Here is a 20,866-nt window from a genome sequence, read left to right as displayed (position 1 = left end):
TTCAGTATAGTTAAAGTATATTGAATCACAATCTATACCAAAGCTTTTAAAACGCAGTTATTGAATTGAGTTTTGCTTGAATAAGCCAGTTTGGTATCTTGATGAGTCGGGGGCCCCATTTCTTGGCTCTGCTAAGTGCTAACCACAGAATTCCGCACTTACGACCACAAATTTTGTGCTAAAATTCTGTGCTAACCTGTAAGCGCCGAATCGTTATTTACACGCATGCACAAAAGCAAAAATTCCACGGTAACACGTGAAATACGCTTACCGTAAGCAAGGAATTTTCTGCTATACAGGCATGCAACTTTTCCTTGGATCTGCTGATTTCCTCGGTTTTTACTTCTCATGAATGCCATTACAAATTGAAAAACACTGTACAAAGTCTTGTGTGGTTTGGAATTTCCTCGTTTTTTCAAAATTCCCAGTTGCATGCCTGGCTATAGTAAGCAGGGATTTTCTGATAACGCTAAGCAGAGCCAAGAAATTGGGCCCAGGTCAAAGGTCACTTGGTATAAAATTGCTGACGCGATGTTACATGAATGCCTGTTCTGCTTGTTACGCTCGAACGTCGTGCGAACTTCTCCTTGCACATTTATGCGCCCTCGATGAGCGTTCGATTATCCCCAATGACCTGTGACCCATATCATTGTGTGTATCCGTAGTAGAAATACCGAGCTGGCTTATTGGCAAGAGCTATTTATGGGTCTCTTGGTATGAAGTCCAATTTTTCCAATGTTTAATTTGTACTTTACAAGAAATATTTATTATCCAACTTTTTATACTACTACTATTTATTCCTATAGGTCTACCTTATAATGACTCTTGACTGTGCTTTCTTAATCTGTTACCTTCAGTATTATGTCTTTCATGAAGGACATGCTTTAAACAATTGACTACATTCCAGTTATAAAGTACTAAGCGAGTGGTGAACAGCTATGTTTAACAGTTAGAATAGGTATGTTGTATTTCACCGAATACTTTTCAAGTAATCTTCAGTATTTATGTCTTTCATCAAGGATGTGCTTCAAACATTTGACTTCATTCCAGTTATAAAGTTCTAAGCGAGTGGTGAACAGCTATGTTTAACAGTGAGAATAAATATGTTGTATTTCACCGAATACTTTTCAAGTAATCTTCAGTATTTATGTCTTTCATCAAGGATGTGCTTCAAAAATTTGACTACATTCCAGTTATAAAGTACTAAGCGAGTGGTGAACAGCTATGTTTAACAGTTAGAATAGATATGTTGTATTTCACCGAATACTTTTCAAGTAATCTTCAGTATTTATGTCTTTCATCAAGGATGTGCTTTAAACATTTGACTACATTCCAGTTATAAGGTACTGAGCGAGTGGTGAACAGCTATGTTTAACAGTTAGAATAGATATGTTGTATTTCACCGACTAGTTCTAAAGTTATATTTACAGAAGTTCACATTTTATACAAATATTGGCTGCTTCCATTGGTGAAGTAAAACTAGCCCTCCCAAGGTGATCCTTGGAGCATATTGTTTTCCAGGGATGTAGTTGAGCCAATCACAAGTCTCTGCAAAGGGTGTGGTATTCCTCTAAGTTCATTATAATCTAAGAATAATGAAAAAAGTAAGAAAATGCTGTGAACTGCTTACCGACTTTTAATCTAAAGATAAAACCTTTTAATGCTTTCTTTATTCCTCAAAGGGTTTTTAAAAAAAACAGGGTAAGTTACGCCTTTACAAACACCATGGCACTAAAACTATTTTAAAAAATATGTCTATTTTCTTTGTGGCTTATATATTTTCCAATTTCTATTTATTGTCCTTTCCGTATTAGGTAGACATGTGCTTTTTAAATGATAATACATAATATGTAAACACTGCTTTAAAACAAGCACAATTAATGTAAAACAAAACTTTTATTTTAAACTTTTAAAAAGCACCATGTAATTTTGAATGTTAAAAGTTCTTAAATAAATAGTGAAACAGTTATTTAGGATGTGGAGGAATTACTGGAAATACAGTGTTTTGGTAGTGTTGGCACCTGAAGATGTTTCTTCAAAAAGACATTGTTCATACAGCCCCCTTCTATTGGCCCAAGAATATGTGGTCTATATGCCTGCCTCAGCAAACATAGCTCTTTAAATTCAGATTTTTTTAAACATCTTGATTCTGCTGAAAACATTTTCTAACATTTGGTAGTAAAAGGGACTTCAAAAAATGGAAATACAGACCATGATTTTATCGAAGTAGAGTAGTAAATCTTGATGCCTTGCGTATCTGATTTCCTAAAAGTTGTGGATAGAAAAAAAGACATAAGAACTGAGAAAGTGGGCAAAGGTTGCAGAGGACAAGTTTGCAAATTAAGATTCAACTAAAATTGTTTATATAAGATTTGAGGCTTTGCATGGTGGAGTATTGGTATCGTTTCGGTTTGTGGTAACACCATGTGGTAATAACTACTGCTTGGAAGATATTTAGTTCTGAAAAGAACAGTCTCCTGACAATGACTAGAGCAGGCTAGTGGAAACGTTGAGACCAAAGAACTTACAGCAGGACTGTTCTTATCAGAACAAAAACTACTTGGCGAAAGTTGATAATAAGCAGGACAAGTTCTTTTCAGAACTAAATATCTTCTAAGCTGTAGTTATTACCACATGGTGTTACTGCAAACCAAAAATGATAAAATCGTTTATCCTCTTCAAAAGGTTGGCTTTGTTCCATGTTACTGCAAAAGACTTTGGGACTTTCGAATCGTTTTGCGATGACAGGTCACTTATAGACTAGTGCAAAATATTTCTTCATTGGAGGCCGAGAGACCCATTTCTAGGCTATACTCTAGACTGTTAGCCAGAATGCATACAATAAAGTGTCGTTTTTCACAATATGCATAATAAAAGTCATTGATATATAAGTGGCGTGTTTACGTTTCTGGGTGAATTGCACAAAAGGTTCGTCAGCCTTGGAATGCTAGTGCATATTTCGCTCAAGTAAACTGGGCTGACTGCAATAGCAGGGTTCATTTTTCCTGCCCCCATTTACATCGTACATCATTGATACCAGTGCATGAACGGTACTGTTGCAAAAAGACATGGGTAGACAATTGTCCATTAAAAAAAAGCATCATTTAAATGCTTGAAAATACACTGTACTACAGAGTATGCCAAAAAAAGTGCAACATTCAGAAAACAAATAATTTAAACTGTTTAATATTGTTTTTTCTTCAATGAAATCATATATTACATTAAAGCCTGACTATTTCTCAATCCACTCCTTAAACCCAGTCCATTTGGCCCCTAGATCCAGAAATACGATAAGTTTAAGTGAAAGGGTGTAAATTTTACTTGGGCCACTCTCGCCTGGACATGCTGAATCTGGGTTTAGCATTGAATAGGCATTGAGGTTGGTGACATCACAGGTGAGAGTGGCCCAAGTAAAATTTACACCCTTTCACTTAATTGATTGTATTTCTCGATCTAGGGACCCAAATGGAATGGGGTAAAAAGGAATGGATTGAGAAATAGTCAGGCTTTAATGTAATATATAGTGTCATTAAAAAAAGTAAAACAGTGTTAATTACATGTATTTGTTTTCTGAAAGTTGCACTTGTTTGGCGCACTCTCTATATTGGCTGGAATCAAGGCTGAAAATTTTAAAGGTTTTGTTTTCTAAAAATGCTAAGAATATATCAGCCCAGATGGAAATTTCCCGCTGTTGTATATTTTCGAAAATAAGCAAGATCCTTTGACTGGTCAGTAGTTTTTCTGTTGTAAAAACCTCAGTTTTTAAAATGGTGACACTTTAGTCCAGTAATGGGGTGTTTCATCACTTTATAAATAAAAGAGGGGATTGCCAGAAGATTGCCCATAAGCTTTGACACTTTAGCCTACAAAGCAAATCACAGTTAATTGTGTATAGGAAAGTTAAACACTTCCGGCCTGTTTACCACATTTTACCCACGTTCCACTTTTCAGTCTATTTTTGCTGTATAAGTATAAGTATTAGCTGGAGATTGATACCCAGCCCTAAATTTTATCATACGGTTGTCATTTAGGGCTGGTAATTTCAAACCAAAATATTCCAGTCTAGTGCTGCACTTATCATTTTGTTTTTAACATTTGAAGAAATATATGAGCTACGTGAAAAAAATTACCACATCAACTCAAACAGAAACATATGGCATGTATTCCAGTGTTCTCAACAACCATTCAACCCCATATTTCCCATACCGTAACAATCCACTGACATTCACCTCGTTCGGTGAACAATTACAAAATGGGCGTATTCCATCGAAACTGAACTATAGAGCCCGCTGTACTGGGGTTGGTGCTGCATACTTCAACACAATGCATTCACGCCTGAGCGGTTTAGTATAAAGACACTGCTAGGCTGGTGCGGCCGGGATCTGAAGTGCATGCCACACAACCTTTTCAGACCTTCCATGGGAATGCCTGGCATGAATAGAAAGTTTTGACAGGAGTGACTCAGCCTACAAGACCAGAGCAATCCGGAACACACTTCATATATTTGGAGAATAAAGAAAGGAATTAAATCCGTCAGGGTTAGTATCAACACTGTGTGTTATGTGACACCATCATGCGTGGAGCTTAAAAAGACAGGGTGGTGAGAGTTCACCCTAAAAAGTTCACCTCTGTTTTCCGGAAATAGTTGGTGCGTGTTTGGCTATTGCTAAACTACTGTGTCTACCTGATTTGAGTTTTCACAAGGACATATATTGATGCTTGCGTAGAAGTAAAACTTGGTCTTTCGGTAAGTCTGAATTGTATCCTTGTAATCCTTTTTAACAGTAATTTCGTAATTGTAGAGCATTTGAAACCCATTTACTTGCTGATTTTGGGTTAATTTCCCTGTTTATAAGCGGACAAAAAATAAACCACTAGCAACACAGAAAGTTTTGTGTGTGCACGCCTCAGCCAGAAGGTTTTTGTATTCATATGAATATAGTTCTATATTCCTGTGTTGTTTGGGAAAGAGGCGTGCAACCAGGCACAAATGCTTTGTTGATGTGTTCTATGGGTCATGCTCATATAGTATATAATTGTAGATATACACTTTTTGTATTGCCAGATATATCGTCCTCTCCTAATCTTGGAATTGCATTTCTAGGAAAGAATTCCATGGCCACCACTCAGATTCCTTAAAGGGAAAATACAACATTTGCAAACATCAGAAAGCGAGATGATCAAATTATCACGAAATACCTTACTGAATTGTTAGGGACTGACAGTCTAAAGCATCCTTTAAAAACGTGCCTCCTGGTGGGCTGACATTTTCAAGAAAAACTGAATTTTTCCAACGCTGGTCGGTCGACCAGCGTTGGAGAAAACTGGCATTTTTCTCAAAAACTGTTCTTTACTTTTCATATTTAGTTAGTATCACTTTTCTTTGCAATTGATCACATATTTGTGAAGGGGTACAAGCCTGCTAGACTGATTCTCTGACCTTACAATTCCCCAAAGTGTATAAATTGCTTGGTTTCATCTTAAGTGGGGTCAGGGAACCAGACATCAAGAACATGATAGGTTTTCTTGGTTTTTCCAGTGTCTACAAGCCCAAAACATGAAACAAGTCATTGTATAAACAATATTTTATACAACATACTAATCCTCCAAATCCATTTATTTCTGAAAATTGCAGCAAAAGCAAATGTTGTACATTCCCTTTAAAAGTACCAACAGTTGTACATCTGATGAAGAAACACTATTTAAGGAGCGCAAAAAATCTTTTTAATACTTTTTAACTTTTTCTGCCATGGCCCATAGACTTTGTACAGGAGGTCTGAGTTGGTGGCCCAGCATGGAATTCTTTCCCATTTCTAGTTTATGATAACTTCTAAATTCGGCTGTTGGTAATTTGCCGACTGATCCAGTCATTTAAAGGGAATATAAAACATTTGCAAACATCGACAAATAAAACTACCAAGTTTTTACGAAATACCTCACTAGGATGTTGGTTAATGACAGTCTAAAGCATCCTGTAAAATTATGGCACTTGGTGTGAAGTCATTTTCAAGAAAATGGTATTTTTGTATAAATTTCCAACGGTGGTCGGCCGACCACCGTTGGAAAAACCTAACTATTTTTCAACTACTGCTCCAAATTTACCATTTTGTTCAGTCAAAATTTTGTTTGCTATTGGTTACATGTTCATGAACGGGTGCAGGCCAGCTAGACTGGTTCCCTCCCCTAACAATTTTCCGGCATCTATAAATTGATTCATTTCATCTTTAGTGGAGTCAGGGAACCAGACTACTTGAAATGTTTTGTTTTTCTTGGCTTTTCCAGCATTTTCGAACACAAAACTTCAAACATGTCAGTGAAACAATATTTCATCTATTATACTAACCCCTCAAATAGTCCGTTTTTAAAAATAACAGCAAAAGCCAATGATGTACATTCCCTTTAATCAGTAGTTGTTCAATATCTCTATGAATCTGTTAAAGCTCATTTTAAAAGTAACCCAATGAGGCAGTTGACAAAAATTACAAGCACTAGATTTATTTTTGCCCTTTTCATGTCTAGTTACGCATCTGCATCAAGTTAGACTGGAGAAGGTGGGAATTTAATTTCTGAAAGCCTGTTACAGTACAAAAAAAATGGTCATGCAAAAATATTTTTGTATGGTCGACCCTCTTGCCAGCATGACCTAGAGTGAAGCTTATCCCAAATCTCCAAAGTAAATCCAAATTGAATTGAATGTTCCAAAAGGGCCATTCAAAAGTTAATGTGATTTGTTACTTATCCAGAAAACAAAACTTGAATCAATCTTAGCAAATGTCCCTATTCTGTTTAAACTGTTACTTTGTGTTTACAGTGGCCGATCTCGTTAAAGCTTGCTGTCAGATGCATTGTTAGACTTGCGTTATAAATTGAATATTTTCTTCCTTGAAGGCCGTCCAGCAAACTATAATCTGCAGACCTCCTTAATCCTCTTAAAGTTCCTGGGGCTCAAAAAGTAAACACTTCTGTTGGTAGCAGGGACTTTTTCAATTGTTGTTCTCGTAAACAGAGGAATGCCCTTTGTTTAAGTTGTGTTTACAACTTAGGAAAGGAACTGCTGTAGGCTTACATGATTAAGATTGAAAACAGAAAAAGACCAGAGCTGTTGAAATTCTTCAGTTTGTTTGAAATGATTCAGAATAACAAGTAATTGACTAAGTTGAAGTTGTTTCTGTAACCAATGGACATCAAGAATTCTGGTTATCTGTACTTTTTCAATAATTAAGTGATGCTTTATGTATGACGAAGGTGTTTATAAAGTTTTGATTATTCCTTTTTTTATTTTGTAGAGAGGAAATTGACAAGTTCAGGAACTGAATCCCTGGTGTTCTCGTGACCAATCGCGTTTGAACTCTTGGTAGGTTTACTCCGCGAAGATGCCGCATGAGAGAGTATCTAGAGGTTCGGGGTACCAGGGAGCCCGGTCCCCATCACCAAACCAAAGACAAGCTTATACCTTATCGTCAAACTCAAGAGCAGCACGCACCCCCTCGCCAAACCGAAGGAAAAGCGCTCGCTCCCCGTCCCCGACCCGGAAGGCTGCCAATTCGTCAAAGTCGCAAGTTCATCGCAGCGAGGCCATGTCGTTTTCTACCACTCGCAACGGGGTGCACTCCCCGACCCAGATCCGGAAGGCCGAACGCTCGAAATCCCCGGCCCGCAATGGATTCCACTCCTTGCCGGCACGGAAGCCCAAGTCTAAGGGGCCGTACACCCTTGAGCGATTCGCCATGATGAACTTCAGCGTGAAGCCAGCCAAACGACCCACGGTTGCCACGAAATCCGGTTCAAACACAGGGAGCATCTGGCAGCATACGACGGAGCCGATTCAGAAGCCTCTACTCCAACACCTGCTGAGGGATCAACAGTTGTCCAGTCGAGCATGTTCTGCTTTCAAAGATATCCTTTGACTAGATAGATGTACCAATGTTTGTTTGATGGATGGAGTCTCATCTTATTAATTTTTTGTTAACATTACAGTTAAAGTGTTGATGTAACGAACATGCAGGGGTCCACAAAAGATTGTTCAGTGTAGAAATTATTCCCTTAGTAATTTACAGCCAACCATGCTCAGTATAAGCATTTTAAAAACATTTAGAACCAAAGCAGGATTGTCCATGAAACCAACATGGTGTCGTGGTGTTTGTTATAAAGGTGCTCTACTGTAATGGGAAATATAATACAATGTTTTTTAAGTCACCTGAGAGATATCAGACTAGTCTACAATGGTCTGAAGCATTTGAAATTTGAATTTTTTTTCTCATTTTTCGATTTCCAGAGTTGTTAACAAGAAAAACTAAGTTAAACGAATCTTTAAATGGCCCATGCAATGTAATATTTTTTATGCAATCCTTGGAGATGCACCTTCATGTCCCATTTAACACTGTTTTCAATTTTCGTTTTAACATTTTCACGGGTATTTCGGTGCCTTTTGGGTTTTTATGGTAATCCAAATTTCCATGTTTATGAGCAAAATGTGATGTCATTTCGGGCAGAAACCTCAGCGTTACAGCTATTTCAGCAGCAAAACTTGCCAGAATTTTGGATATTTCATTGTCAAAATTTTTTCTTTTCTTTGGTGATTCTGCAGCAACAGCACCCTCAGTTGTTCGGGGAAAAGCATGGACAATTTGAATGTATGAAGAAGTCCACTTTTCAATAAAAGTAACCAAAAAGGGATGTCAAATAGTTTTCTTACATTTAAGAAGAGTAGAAAGTTGCACAAGATATGTTCCTTACAAAATTCACTTCATGGCCCCTTTAAATTTATGGCTAGCAGAGGAAACTTATTTTCAGAACTTTGAAAATATAAGTTTTAAATTACGTGAAAAAATTTACTATAAGAACAATAGAAAGTATTTTTTTGTTATTTCTATAATATATGTAGAAATAACCAACCATTAACAATAATCCACCTGGCAGACTTGCACTTACATTTACATTCAGTCAGAGAAAAAAAAGGGAAAAATCATAAATCATTAAAATTTTCTTAACCGTTCACACCAATCATGAAGTACATGGGCGACTACCCTACCAAGAAAACCAACCTTCAGGGCACGCAAATGACCGACAAGATCTTCACCGATGCCTTGAGATTGGACGGCCTCAAAGATGAGATCTATTGCCAGATCATCAAGCAGTTGACCAACAATACTCTCAAGTTAGTCGGTTTCAGAATTTTTTTTCAGGAAATATGATTAATATTAGCAAGAAAATCCACTGGAAATTTTGATGGTCCAGTCGTTAGGACTCGATCTGCACTCGGGAGCAGATTTTAAGAATAGTATAAAAATCATGGAATAAACAATTTGCATCTTTCTTAAGCCCCAGTCACACATTTATGGTTTGGAGCTACGGATCTCCTTAGTTTGAGTAATGTGATAACCCGTGGGCTTCGGAAGTTTTAGACAGTTCAGAACTTCAGTGGTGAAATAACATGAAAATCAATCTGTAGTGCAACTGTGGGACAGCCGTAGGACAACCGTATTGATTTGTAGTGTTATTTGTGGCTATTCGCACATATTCTTGGAGATTCGTAGCTCATTCATGGTTGAAATCTCTACGAATTCGCTATGAATGTCCTACAGATATGCCCGGACGTGCTAGCGTGCTGCTAAGGTTGTACTACAAATATCCATATCCATGCTATATTCGTAGGAGAACCTCGGTCATGCGTGGCCCAATCGCAGACAACTGTGGCATTAATGTCATTATTCTTAGTAATATAATCGATATTTATTCTGGACAAACCGTGGTTTATACATAGATAAACCGTAGGGCAGTCGTGGCTATCCGTCCTCAAACCGAAGTGCATTCTCAGATAGTCGATTTCTCCACGAATCTTGACGGTTCATGGTGATCGATTAACATGTCGATGAATGCAAACTTTAAACAGCCCCAACTTGTCAACAGCATATCCGATAGGAGTGCAACAAATCGTGTTGCCAGGAGCATTTTCTTCTCGTTCCCAGTACCTTCAATTGCTCATTCCGACTGCGCCCAATTTTGTCTCATTTTGCAAGAATGCCTTACATTTGTGTTTTAGTGTCAGCGAGGAGCGGGGCTGGGAGCTGATGTGGCTAGCCACAGGCCTCTTCTCACCCAGCGACACCCTGCAGCCCGAGCTGGGCAAGTTCCTGCGTTTGGCCCACCACACGCTGGCTGAGGACTGCCAACGCAGGCTGCTGGCCGTGTCGCAGCTGACACAGCAGCGCAAGTACCCGCCGCACTGGGTGGAGGTGGAGACCATACAGCATCACTACACGCAGATCTTTCACTTCATCTTCCTGCCGGATGACAAGTCCAATGCGGTAAGTTATGAAAATGTTTGAATAGGCAGTAAAAAAAAAGTTGATGAGGATTTCCTCAGACCGCTCTCTTTTCTGGGGATTGGATGTTTGCCAGATTTATAAATGTTATAAATTATACCCCTTATTGACTTTTACATATATTCACTTCAATAAATATATATTTGCAGAAAATTTCAAAGACAGATACATAACGTGCATATGGAGGCCCTTGTGTATTGTATTATTTGGTTATTTCTAAAATTCATTACTTTAATTTTTGATAAATTTCTGTGCACCCTTTCTGAAACATTTTTACAGCTGTACAAACTTCCAAGGACTTCACTTTGCTGAAAACATTAAAAGACGACTTTAAATAATTAATATATTAGTTAAAAACTTTTATTCCACTGCTACAATTTTTTTACACGATATTTATGAAGGCTCTTAAAGCTTTTTTTAAACCAAATTTTACCAGTCAGATTCTGTCATAAACCAAATGTTCAATTTTGGTCCAAAAAATACCACATTAATTCTTATTCTAAATTCCTTGTTATGCTGCCATTGAGTGCTGACATATTTTTTCAAAGCCTTTTTTGACATTTGTCTGTTTTTTTATTGTTTTTTTAGTCCTTTCAAGTTTCTTCCACCATGACGGTTGGAGACCTGTGTAAGAGCATCGCCAATCGTCTCGGGCTGAAATCTAACAAGGGATTTGGCCTCTTCCTTATAATGGCTTCAAGGAGTATGTATTTGGAAATGATATAATCATCTTTTTAATGTGAAAGACTCATTCAAGATACTGTGGCGGGAACCCCCCCTCCGACTATGTACAATTTGCGCATAAGCATTTCCCAAAACGCAGAGCACAAGTAATTCACCTCTTGCTCGCTCACTGTCCGCAACATCAACTCCCCGTAAATACGTGAGTACAGCCCTCATGTGCACGGCAATACGCGCATACATGTACAAGCACTAAACCTACGGCGCGCTAAGCCTATGGCGCTTGGCTAACCAATCGCGTGCATGCAGCAACACACGGAGCTCCTAAGCTCCGCCCAGTCACTAACACACGGTGATTAAGCGTTAGCGCTATGGTATGAGGTCACAATTAAACTGGCTCTAAGCTCACACACACTTTCCACCACAATACCTTGTACTGGTATAGACCGCTTGCAGATGCGTTCGATAATCGACGCGCGTAGGCGCGCGACGCCATGTTGTGGGACAGGCGTATATCTATCCATGCACATTTTGTCCCATAACATGGCGTCATGCACCTTCGCACGTCAATTATCGATCGCGTCTGCAAGCGGTCTATAGCCAGGTACAGTATTTTAAACAAAAGGGCAGAGTAGTAACATACAGTGGCATGTTGACAAAACTGAAAGTAAGATTTCTGGAAATTTACAGACGGTCTTTACATCAAACTTGAAAATTTTCTTTTGCCACACATTCCCCAACGAAAAGTTGTCAGTTGTAAAATTTGATAAGTTTAATAAGTTTTTGCCAATTTTGAGCTAAATCTGTTGTCTTTTTAAGCTTCTACATGCCACTTGGTGGTCAGACAGTCGGTCGGTCTGTGTGTCTGTTCTTGGAAAATTGACCAAAATAAGTCCCCTAAGTTTCCCATAAAATATAACTACTGAATTTTAATTTCAAAAAAAATAAAAATTAATAAATCAAATACTCAACAAAAATTGTTTGTAACGATTTGGAAAGTGGCAAAATATGTGCAGTTATGTTATAGTTATGTGGTATTTATCACAAATCGCTATAAATCTAGGTATAAATCTAAAGTATGGTGTTCCATATGTGCCATCGGCATAGCATTTTTGGGTGTCGCTGTTACATGCATTGTTATAAGCATGGATCAAATTCAAAACTGAATCATATTTGTGCATTAACATTTATGGAAATTCATTTTTTCCCCTGTTTTTAGTCATCGCCATGCATGAGGAGAGTGATTTCTTCTTCGACGCCCTGAGACGACAAATCGACTGGGAACAGGAAGGTATCAAATCCGCTAAAAGTGAGGGTAGGCGCTTCAACTGCTTGCTTTTCTCGTAGAGATACACCCTTAATTTCTGTCCTATGTTTTCAGATTTTAGTAGATTTTACTAAAGATATTAGTTCACGACAGAACATATGATTGAATAGAAATTAGGTAGAGATAGTTAATGCACCCAGTACCACTGTTCTGTGATTTCATTTTTCAGACTTAAAATTAGTGCACCAAAAGCAAGAGCACAGCTGGAGCATGTCAAAATGCATGGAATTTTTCATGCCCTTAGAGCTTAGAAAATTTGAACTTTGCTGCATTTGCTTCGAAGAAGAATTAGGTTAGGTAAACGCATGCGTCACACGTAGAGCTCAGTAAAATCTGTAGTATAATATTGTGCAAAGATAGCTGTGCATTTTTTCAGCTGTGCATAAGCTTCTGCGCCTAAGCAGTTGTGATAAATCAATCTTTTTTCAAACATTGCACCATTTTGATTGAATGCAGTTTATTTTATTTCAGAATTTTATGAAGTTTATGAAGCGATGTTCCCTGACATACGTACATGGGCGTTGCGAGGGGGGGCAAGGGGGGCACTTTCCCCCCTCCCAGAAAAAAAAAAAAAAAACGGAAAAAGGAAAAAATAACCAAAACAAAAACAGAAAAAGAGGTGCAAAGCCATGTTGCTGTTAATTTGATGGGGGGGGGGCAAATGCTCCCCTGCTCACGTTCGGAAAAATGATAATTTGAGAATATAATGAAAAAGTTAATGAATTTTGGGGGAAAATTTGCTTTGCCCCCCCCCCAAAAAAATCCTGGTGACGCCCATACGTACATAGTTGGAAAGCGCTTCTTGTACAGAATGTGTTTACCCCAGTCTAATTCTGATTTTTATAGCAGCATTTTGTTTGTACTTATTGGGTAGCCAACCACAGGCATTGTTAGAGGGGGTAGGGTGACACTCCCCCCCCCCCCCACAGTTGATTTTGTCATAAAAAATTGTTGTCCTGTCAGTAAAATCGTGTGTCTGTTGGGATATTTGCATTGTCTGAGTGTCCATGATAATCCATTTTAAACAGCGCCCCCTAAAGGAAGATGCTGTCCAGCCCCCCTCCCCTCCTTTTTTTGAAGTTGCGAGGGTAGGTGTCTGTGCAAAAAAAGTCCTGTCTACCTTTTAGCACCGATGGTCTGTGGTCAAATTTGCTGTTACACTCCCCCACTCAAAGCGGTCTGGCGATGCTACTGCAGCCAACATTGAGTTGGTCTTAATGGATCAACCAGGTGAAAGAAAAACTTTCAATGGGAGTAACCAACCTGCAGATCCTTAAAATATCCCGATGGACAATGAAGACATGAGGAGGGTTAGAATTTATAGGCAATAATGCTCAGACTGTCTTTATTTCCCCGAAAAATGGACCTAACATAGTGTTTTCCGTCTTTGCCCTCTGGTCTGTCGTCAAATTTGCCGTTACAATCTCCCATTCAAAGCGGTCTAGTGATGCTCCTGCAGCCAACAATGAGTTGGTCTTAATGGATCAGGTAAACAAAACAAATGTCAATGGGAGCAACCAACGTGCAGACATTTAAAATACCCTGATGGACATTGAAGACACAAGGAGGGTTAGAATTTATGGGCAATATTGCTCAGACTGTATCTTTATTACCCTGAAAAGCGGACCTAAGTGTCTGACATTCGTCTTTGCCCTCTTATGCCTCCACCCTCTGTGGACTATACAGAGAGCGACATGCCTGTGCTGGCCTATCAGATGTTCTTCCTGCGCAAGATCTGGACGGACGTGGTTCCTGGGGATGACGTACAAGCCGACACCGTCTTCCACTACCACCAGGAGCTGCCAAAGTTCCTGAGGGGCTACTACAGCTGTCCGCCGGAGGACGCGGCAAAACTGGCCGCGCTTCAGTTCCGTGCCCGCTACGGTAACGACAAGACGGAGATGCAGAATATTGCCAAGCGGCTGTCGGATTTCTTGCCCGAGGACCTAGTGAAGAGCAGATCCGTCGACGATTGGAAGAGGGTGAGTTTTAAAATCACTCAAGATCATTTTCTTGTAGATGTTTCCTCAGTATTTTTGCTGCATTTTGCTTGAGATCCTTCATGTTTAAAGGAGGATGCTTTGATTAACACCTAATTATAAGCCCATAGATTCTGTGTCTGAATTGGGTGAAAGCATGTTATGTGGCTTATCAATAGTTTCATTATTTTACCATGCACTCTCAAAACCAAAATACCACAGCAGCCGCGTTCTGAAAAGTACAATATCAAAAAGGAACCAAACTGCCACACCCCAAGCACCAAATGTGTATATATTTGTGTTGTACTACAAAATTGGGTTCACACTTTTCCCCAAAGAGAAGGTTTGGATATTGTGAAACAAACTACTTTGCTTTGTTTTTTGTTCAGTAACTCTGATTTTTTTGTAAACGGTGAAGAACCTATGGGTGGGATGTTATTCAACATACATGTATATTGGCTGCTTTAACTAGTTTCAAACGCTGAATCAGTATATCGGCTGAAAATTGGGCTGAATACATTGGCTCAAATGTCATAGTGCACTGTATTTAATTCTCAGTGTGTATAAATAATACATTTTATACAGCACCTGAATAAAACCCGGTCATCTGATTGTTGGTTAGCATGATCACGCGTCATTGAATTATTCATCCAAACGCACGGCGCGGCCGCACCGCAAAATAGAAGTTCCGTTGCATTGTCACACTTTTGGCGGCTCTGACCAATGAGATGATGAGGATTTATTCTGGTGTTGTATAAAATACCTAATGTACGTATCACTTCCGTGCAATGGAAAGAATAATTTCATGAGGTGACAGATGCAATGTCTATCTGTCAACTCATGAAATTATTCTTACCATTGCCCTCATAAACATTCATTAGTTCTATGTTATTCCATATTCATAAATACCTAAGACAGTTTACGCATTCCTATTGGTCGAGAGCCCGTCACGTGGCCAATCTTAAACAGATGATAAAGACATAGCTGGCTGGTCTTAAACACTTTTCCAGTGTCACATGAAATTTGGACTCCCATGAAATCCGGTGCCTTTTAACATTCCATTGGTAATTGAACGTTCACATTCCTCACGTTTGCATGCGCAATGTTCTACAAGTGAATCAGTATTTCATGGTCCGAAATTCTCTCTTCACCAGCCCAGCTGCGTTTTGCGCGACATCGCGCAGTACGCGCGACCATGGAGGTGGAATACGCGCACGCAAATGTGGAGGGGCATTCCATATTATAGTCAGAGGGGTGTTTCGTAAAACATGAAGTAAAATTGTTGAACAAAATAGTTAACAACGTCTAGTTTTTTACTTGTTTTGATTTTTGGACCAAAAAGATTTGTTTTTTTGACCAAAAAGGTATTTATGAATGGGAACGAAAATGTGTTCCGTCGGTATTAAACACTCTGTTTAAACCGGTGTGAGTCTGGATGGGTGATAATTACCCATCCAGACTCACACCGGTTTAAACAGAGTGTTATAATACCTCCGGAACACACATTTATTCCCTTACTCAACTATAAATTTATTCATGAAACAGTAGGCCTACAACTAGCCGTGGTTGTCTCTGGAAGTTTCCATTTCCCTCGACTTTGCCTCTGAAAAAGAGAGCGCTCAATGGATCATGTTCAGTGGGTAGTGTTGCTATACCACTTTGAGCAGTCAATAATTGTATCCTAGATATTCTTTGAGTACTGCGACCCTGAGGTGATTCACCAGACTCCTTTGTCTTTATTGTAGGCCATCATTTCCGCTTACAACCAGCCGTGGATCACCAGTATGACCAAGGACGCCGCTAAGGTAGCCTTCCTGAAGATCATGTACCGCTGGCCCACGTTTGGATCCTCGTTCTTCGAAGCTGCTGTAAGTTTTCACTTCAGTATAATAGTGTTAGCTGTTATGTCATATGGTAAGCCTTTATAAAGGTGATCATTTTAGTGTTCACTGCACAATAGAGTTCACTCATGACCTGGTCTACATCCGGAGAAATTATAAAATATTTTTGTTAAAGGTAGAGTGGACCATTTGGCTATCCAAAAAGAAACCAACCAAATTATTTTAAAAAGCTTACATGTATTTAGCTTAAAGAATCATTATAGCACTCAACTCCCTGTAAAATTATTCCTTCCGGCATGCTGTCATTTGGAAGAAAACAATGAAAGGTCATTTCCAAGGATGTGCCAAGTGGTACATTTTTGGACATTTCCATTTGTAGTTGGTTTGTAATTGTGCGAATCTGTGAATGGGCCCAAGCGTTGACATGAGGCACGCGCACGCATGGCTGCTGCAATTCGTTGGTTCAGTGTGTACGTAACATCACGTAGCTGTGATCAGCTAAATGAGAATCATGTCCTGAATGCTGATTTCAGGATTGTGTCACGAGAGGGCAAAATTCAAAATATGACTCGGCAACTTTTGAACTGAAATTAAGATCCAGAATATTGTGTTTTCTCAAAAAGTACAGCATTCACAGAGCTAAAACTATAACTTGCTAGTTGTTAAGCACCTGTCTTGACTTTGAGCACTTTTGTTGTTTCAAAAGAAAAAAATGCACAAATGACAAATGGTCTATTCTACCTTTAACAACTCAAGATAACCAGAAAGATTTGTGTGTCAACATATGGTAATGCATAGATAGATGAATGTGAATCCTCAATAATATAGTCCCTTTATCTCAAGAATAATTAGGGTTATTCGCATGTTTGTATTTACTTACAGAAAGTCACAGGATCGGACAACACAGAGGACGTGTTACTGGCAATCAACAAGCACGGCATACTCATCATAGATGCACAGTCAAAAGTGAGACAAATTTGTCTAATAAAAGCACTTTGATACCGAAAGACATTGCTTTATTTTATTTGTTTTATATGCAAAGGTCATGGAAAAGTCATGGATAAAGTCATGGAATTTTATTGTCCTAAAGGTGCGGGGACACTGTAGGTACATGTACAGGGTGAGTCAAAAAACGAAACCCAAATGTCGGGACTATTGTTTTAGTGAAGTTCTGCATGTAGCACTTTCAAAATCTAAGATAAAAAAGCCCAATTCATAAGCTTTCTTTTAGTACAAGAATCATTCAGATCACTCATGTACTTTTCAAGTTACAGAATTTTAAACACAACCACCGTTTTAAAGTTCTGTCCGCGAATCACAAGAAGGTAAGTGTTCTTTCAGCAAAACAAAAACAAATCACATAGGGATGTGTGTGAATTGTTTTCGTTTTGCTGAAAGAACGCACACTTTTTTGTGATCCGTGGACAAAACTTTAAAACGGTGGTTCTGTTTAAAATTCTGTAACTTAAAAAGTACATAAGTGATTTGAATGATTCTTGTACTAAAAGAAAGCTTATTAATTGGGCTTTCATATCCTAGATTTTGAAAGTGCTACATGCAGAACTTCACTTAAACAATAGTCCCGACATTTGGGTTTCGGTTGTTTTTTTTACTCACCCTGTATATGTAGGGTAGTTCTAAGATTTCATTTCTCCTCTTGTGCGGATTCTAATAGTTCCTACAGTTCCTTTTACCAAATGTTTTCATGATTTTGTAGGAAGTTCAGAAGACGTTCCCCTACAGCGAGATACAGGGCTGGGCCGGCTCAGGGCAGAGTGACTTTTTCTTGACAGTCGGCAACGAGAGCAAAGGAGCCATGAAACTCCACTTCAAAACCAAGCTGGTGAGTTTGTTTGGAAATTTTGTAATCCTTGAGAAAAATTCTACCAAAACTGACATGTATGTGTCGTGTTAAGGCCGTGGCTGTGTATATAAATCGTGTTCTTCAACACGAACTGGTTAATTGTCAGAAGTCATTCAAATATAGGTTTTCCCGGCCAATTTCCTAAAATGTGCATTCGCTTCTGAAAATCGCTCATTCACTTTCGTCTGAATTTGAATGCACATCTTTAATCCAATTTCAATTCAACAAAAGTTCAATCGTTTTCGTTGTTCGTGCATGCGGTTTTGAGAAACAGACGGTCAATTACGTTACCTGTGCATTCATTTACGCAAGCATACGTTTTCGCGCAGAGTTCTGGCATATAATTTTGTGAATGTGCAATCAAAAGTATGTTTTTCTCACTCAAAATAGCAGATTGCATCACACAACATTAAACTAAAAGTGAAATTATAAATAGAATGACCAGTGTTTGAAATCGCCCTCTGAAAGTGAAAAGGAAGTCTTCTAAACGAGTTTGAATGAGCATAAACGAAATGTGCTGCTCGATCACTTGATTGATTGAACTGAAATGGAATCGCATGCTCTGGTAGCGAAAAGCGTGTTCAGAGCGATTCTCAAATTCAGACGAAACTGAATGACCGATTTTCGGAAGTGAATGAAAGTTATATGAAATTGGCCCGGAAAACCTATACTAGTGGTTCAATGATTTCAGACTTGTTATCTGGTGAACTTGTTATTTAATACTTGATCACAGTCTGGCACACTCACTACTGGTTGGTATCTTTAAAAAGTAATTTAGGTTGCATATCTTGTATATTTTCAGGGCTACAAGATGGACGATCTCTTGACCTCCTACGTACGCTACATGCAGAAGAGACCGTCTTCGGGGCAACATTCCAACAATAATAAAACGCTTTAATGGACACCCTATCTATCCAAACCCTTCACAGGTTGTGACAGTTATGTGGTGTAATCCATAGTGGTTCTGGCAGTTGGTAACCAGCCTGTACAAAAGCTATGGGAGCGGGAATGGGTTGTTCGTTTTTTTAGTTTGTGAGAGTTTTATCAGTAGGAGGGTTAAAGATATAGTCCATCATTTGTAATTTGTGCATTTTGTTTGTTTGAAGCAACAAAAGTGCTCAAGATCTAAAGAAGGATGCTAAACAACTAACTTGATGAAGTTTCAGCTCAGCTTCAGCTGTACATTCCGAGAAAAAACAGCATTCTAGGATCCGATTTCATATCAAAAGTTGCTGAATCATGTTTTGAATTGGGCCTGAATTCAGCGTCCAAGACACGTATTCACTGAGCCGATTGTAGCTACGCGATGTCGCGCACCGATTCGACGAATTATAGCAACCCTGCATGCGTGTGCATCATGCCAATGCTTGCGCGCTTCGCGGAATAACAAAACGAACTACTAATTTAAATTTTCCACGGTGTGTCTTAAGAAGCACAGTTGGAAAGGCCTTCTTTTGATGATTTCTTCAAAATGGCAGCTTGCCAGAAAGATTAATTCCACAGGGAGTTTAGTCCCCTTACTTTCTTTCAACCAAGTATGTTTTTCAACAATAATTTCGCTGCAAATGATGGACTATTGCTTTAAATAGATGAAACTGATATGCACAAATGACTTTGCATCTGTGCATTCAATTTGATCAAACTTCCACTGTTTAGTGATCTCAAACTTACTTGGAGCATGGAGTTTGTGTCCCTCCATGCTTGGAGAATACCTCAACAGAAACAACTCATAAGCAGACTCGGTCCTGTAAAGAACTTGAAACGGACAGATATTTGTACAAAAATGAAGTATTTATTCCCTTTATATACACTATAGTCAGGTCATGTATCAGATACATTATTAAGATCAACTCTTTCATAAAAACCAGTTGTACAAATGCCAAATTCATTGATAGCTTCACGAGTAGAAAAGTTCTTACAATTTTAATATGCACAAAATTAAGCTCCTGCTTTTGATATTTATCAGTTATTCAGTTTATTTTTGTACTTTACTGTCTTTAACAAGGGGATTAAAGAATGTGTTTTTCATGGAATGTAGGGGTTTGTTTGGCAGACACAATCAAAAACTTTCTTAGGAATTTTACCAAAGTTTAAACCTGATTTAAAAAAATTGGGATTTGGCATTTTTAAGAAAATGTTAAATTTGTAACCAAAAATTGGGGGGTAAATGTACTTCTTATTGACCTTATATATAAGAAAGGAATGTATAATTCGTAATCAGTGAAAATGCTTTTTTTCATCTGTAAATAACCATGAATATTTATTATGCATTTACACTATTTGTTGATAAGGCTATTTTTTTATACCAATCCTTCTTTATGAATGTCTTGTCATTTCAGTAAAAAATCAACTCATAAATAAATCCATTATTTTATAGCAGTTTTTGCCCTCAGCTGACATATGTTTTATAAAGACTGTATACTCAGTGTGGTTCGGGAGCTTGCGAGAAAAATCCACAATAAGATTGATTTCTTCCTGACGCATAAAACTTTTTTCTGGCAATAACAAAGTTATTCTGGAGAGAATGTTGCAACCTGATGCCACTTTTTTTGGTCATATATCATCTCAAGGAAGGTCAATCATTGCCAAAATGTTGGAAAAACGTGAATCTGGGACTGAGAAACATTTCAAATTTTGTCAGGAAATACGTAAAAAATGTTCTTGACTCTCCATAGACTTTGTACACAACCAGTGAAGTGGCGTCTGTATGCACAAACTGTGTATAAATATGAATCATCTGTATAAATTTGGATTTCTTTGTTTTTGATAGAAAATCAGGCACATTGACTTGTTCATGTGTTATCAAATTTTAGCATTTTAAAGTGTCAAATACTTTAAACTACAACACC

General features: G+C 38.4%; 1 protein-coding gene across 3 annotated transcripts; it reads left to right on the top strand.

Moving 5' to 3' along the window:
• The first annotated feature begins 3,838 nt into the window (after positions 1–3,838).
• LOC119737469 (myosin-VIIa-like) lies at positions 3,839–19,163 on the top strand. 3 transcript variants are annotated; one of them, XM_038211859.1, is made up of 11 exons: positions 3,839–4,747; positions 7,287–7,896; positions 9,001–9,157; positions 10,043–10,307; positions 10,914–11,028; positions 12,226–12,315; positions 14,020–14,315; positions 16,058–16,180; positions 17,036–17,119; positions 17,871–17,996; positions 18,820–19,163. In XM_038211859.1, the coding sequence occupies exons 2-11, from the start codon at positions 7,374–7,376 to the stop codon at positions 18,913–18,915; spliced, it is 1,875 nt and encodes a 624-aa protein (XP_038067787.1). In that variant the 5' UTR covers positions 3,839–4,747; positions 7,287–7,373; the 3' UTR covers positions 18,916–19,163. The 3 variants fall into 3 exon arrangements, with proteins under 3 accessions (XP_038067787.1, XP_038067786.1, XP_038067785.1); XM_038211858.1 differs by having other exon boundaries at positions 3,845–4,538; positions 7,289–7,896; positions 12,226–12,321; XM_038211857.1 differs by having other exon boundaries at positions 3,845–4,747; positions 12,226–12,321.
• Positions 19,164–20,866: the final 1,703 nt, after the last annotated feature.

The sequence above is a fragment of the Patiria miniata genome, unplaced genomic scaffold, assembly GCF_015706575.1.
Source record: "Patiria miniata isolate m_02_andy unplaced genomic scaffold, ASM1570657v1 HiC_scaffold_3, whole genome shotgun sequence".
NCBI classification, from domain to species: domain Eukaryota; kingdom Metazoa; phylum Echinodermata; class Asteroidea; order Valvatida; family Asterinidae; genus Patiria; species Patiria miniata.
Note: the sequence above shows the minus strand (reverse complement) of the source record. Positions and strands in the feature narration are given on the sequence as shown.

Coding starts and splice junctions, on each gene's coding strand:
- LOC119737469 (XM_038211858.1), top strand. CDS start 7,374: ATGCCGCATGAGAGAGTATCTAGAGGTTCGGGGTACCAGGGAGCCCGG. Junction 9,158..10,042: donor TTGACCAACAATACTCTCAA/GTTAGTCGGTTT, acceptor TTTGTGTTTTAG/TGTCAGCGAGGAGCGGGGCT. Junction 17,120..17,870: donor TCATAGATGCACAGTCAAAA/GTGAGACAAATT, acceptor ATGATTTTGTAG/GAAGTTCAGAAGACGTTCCC.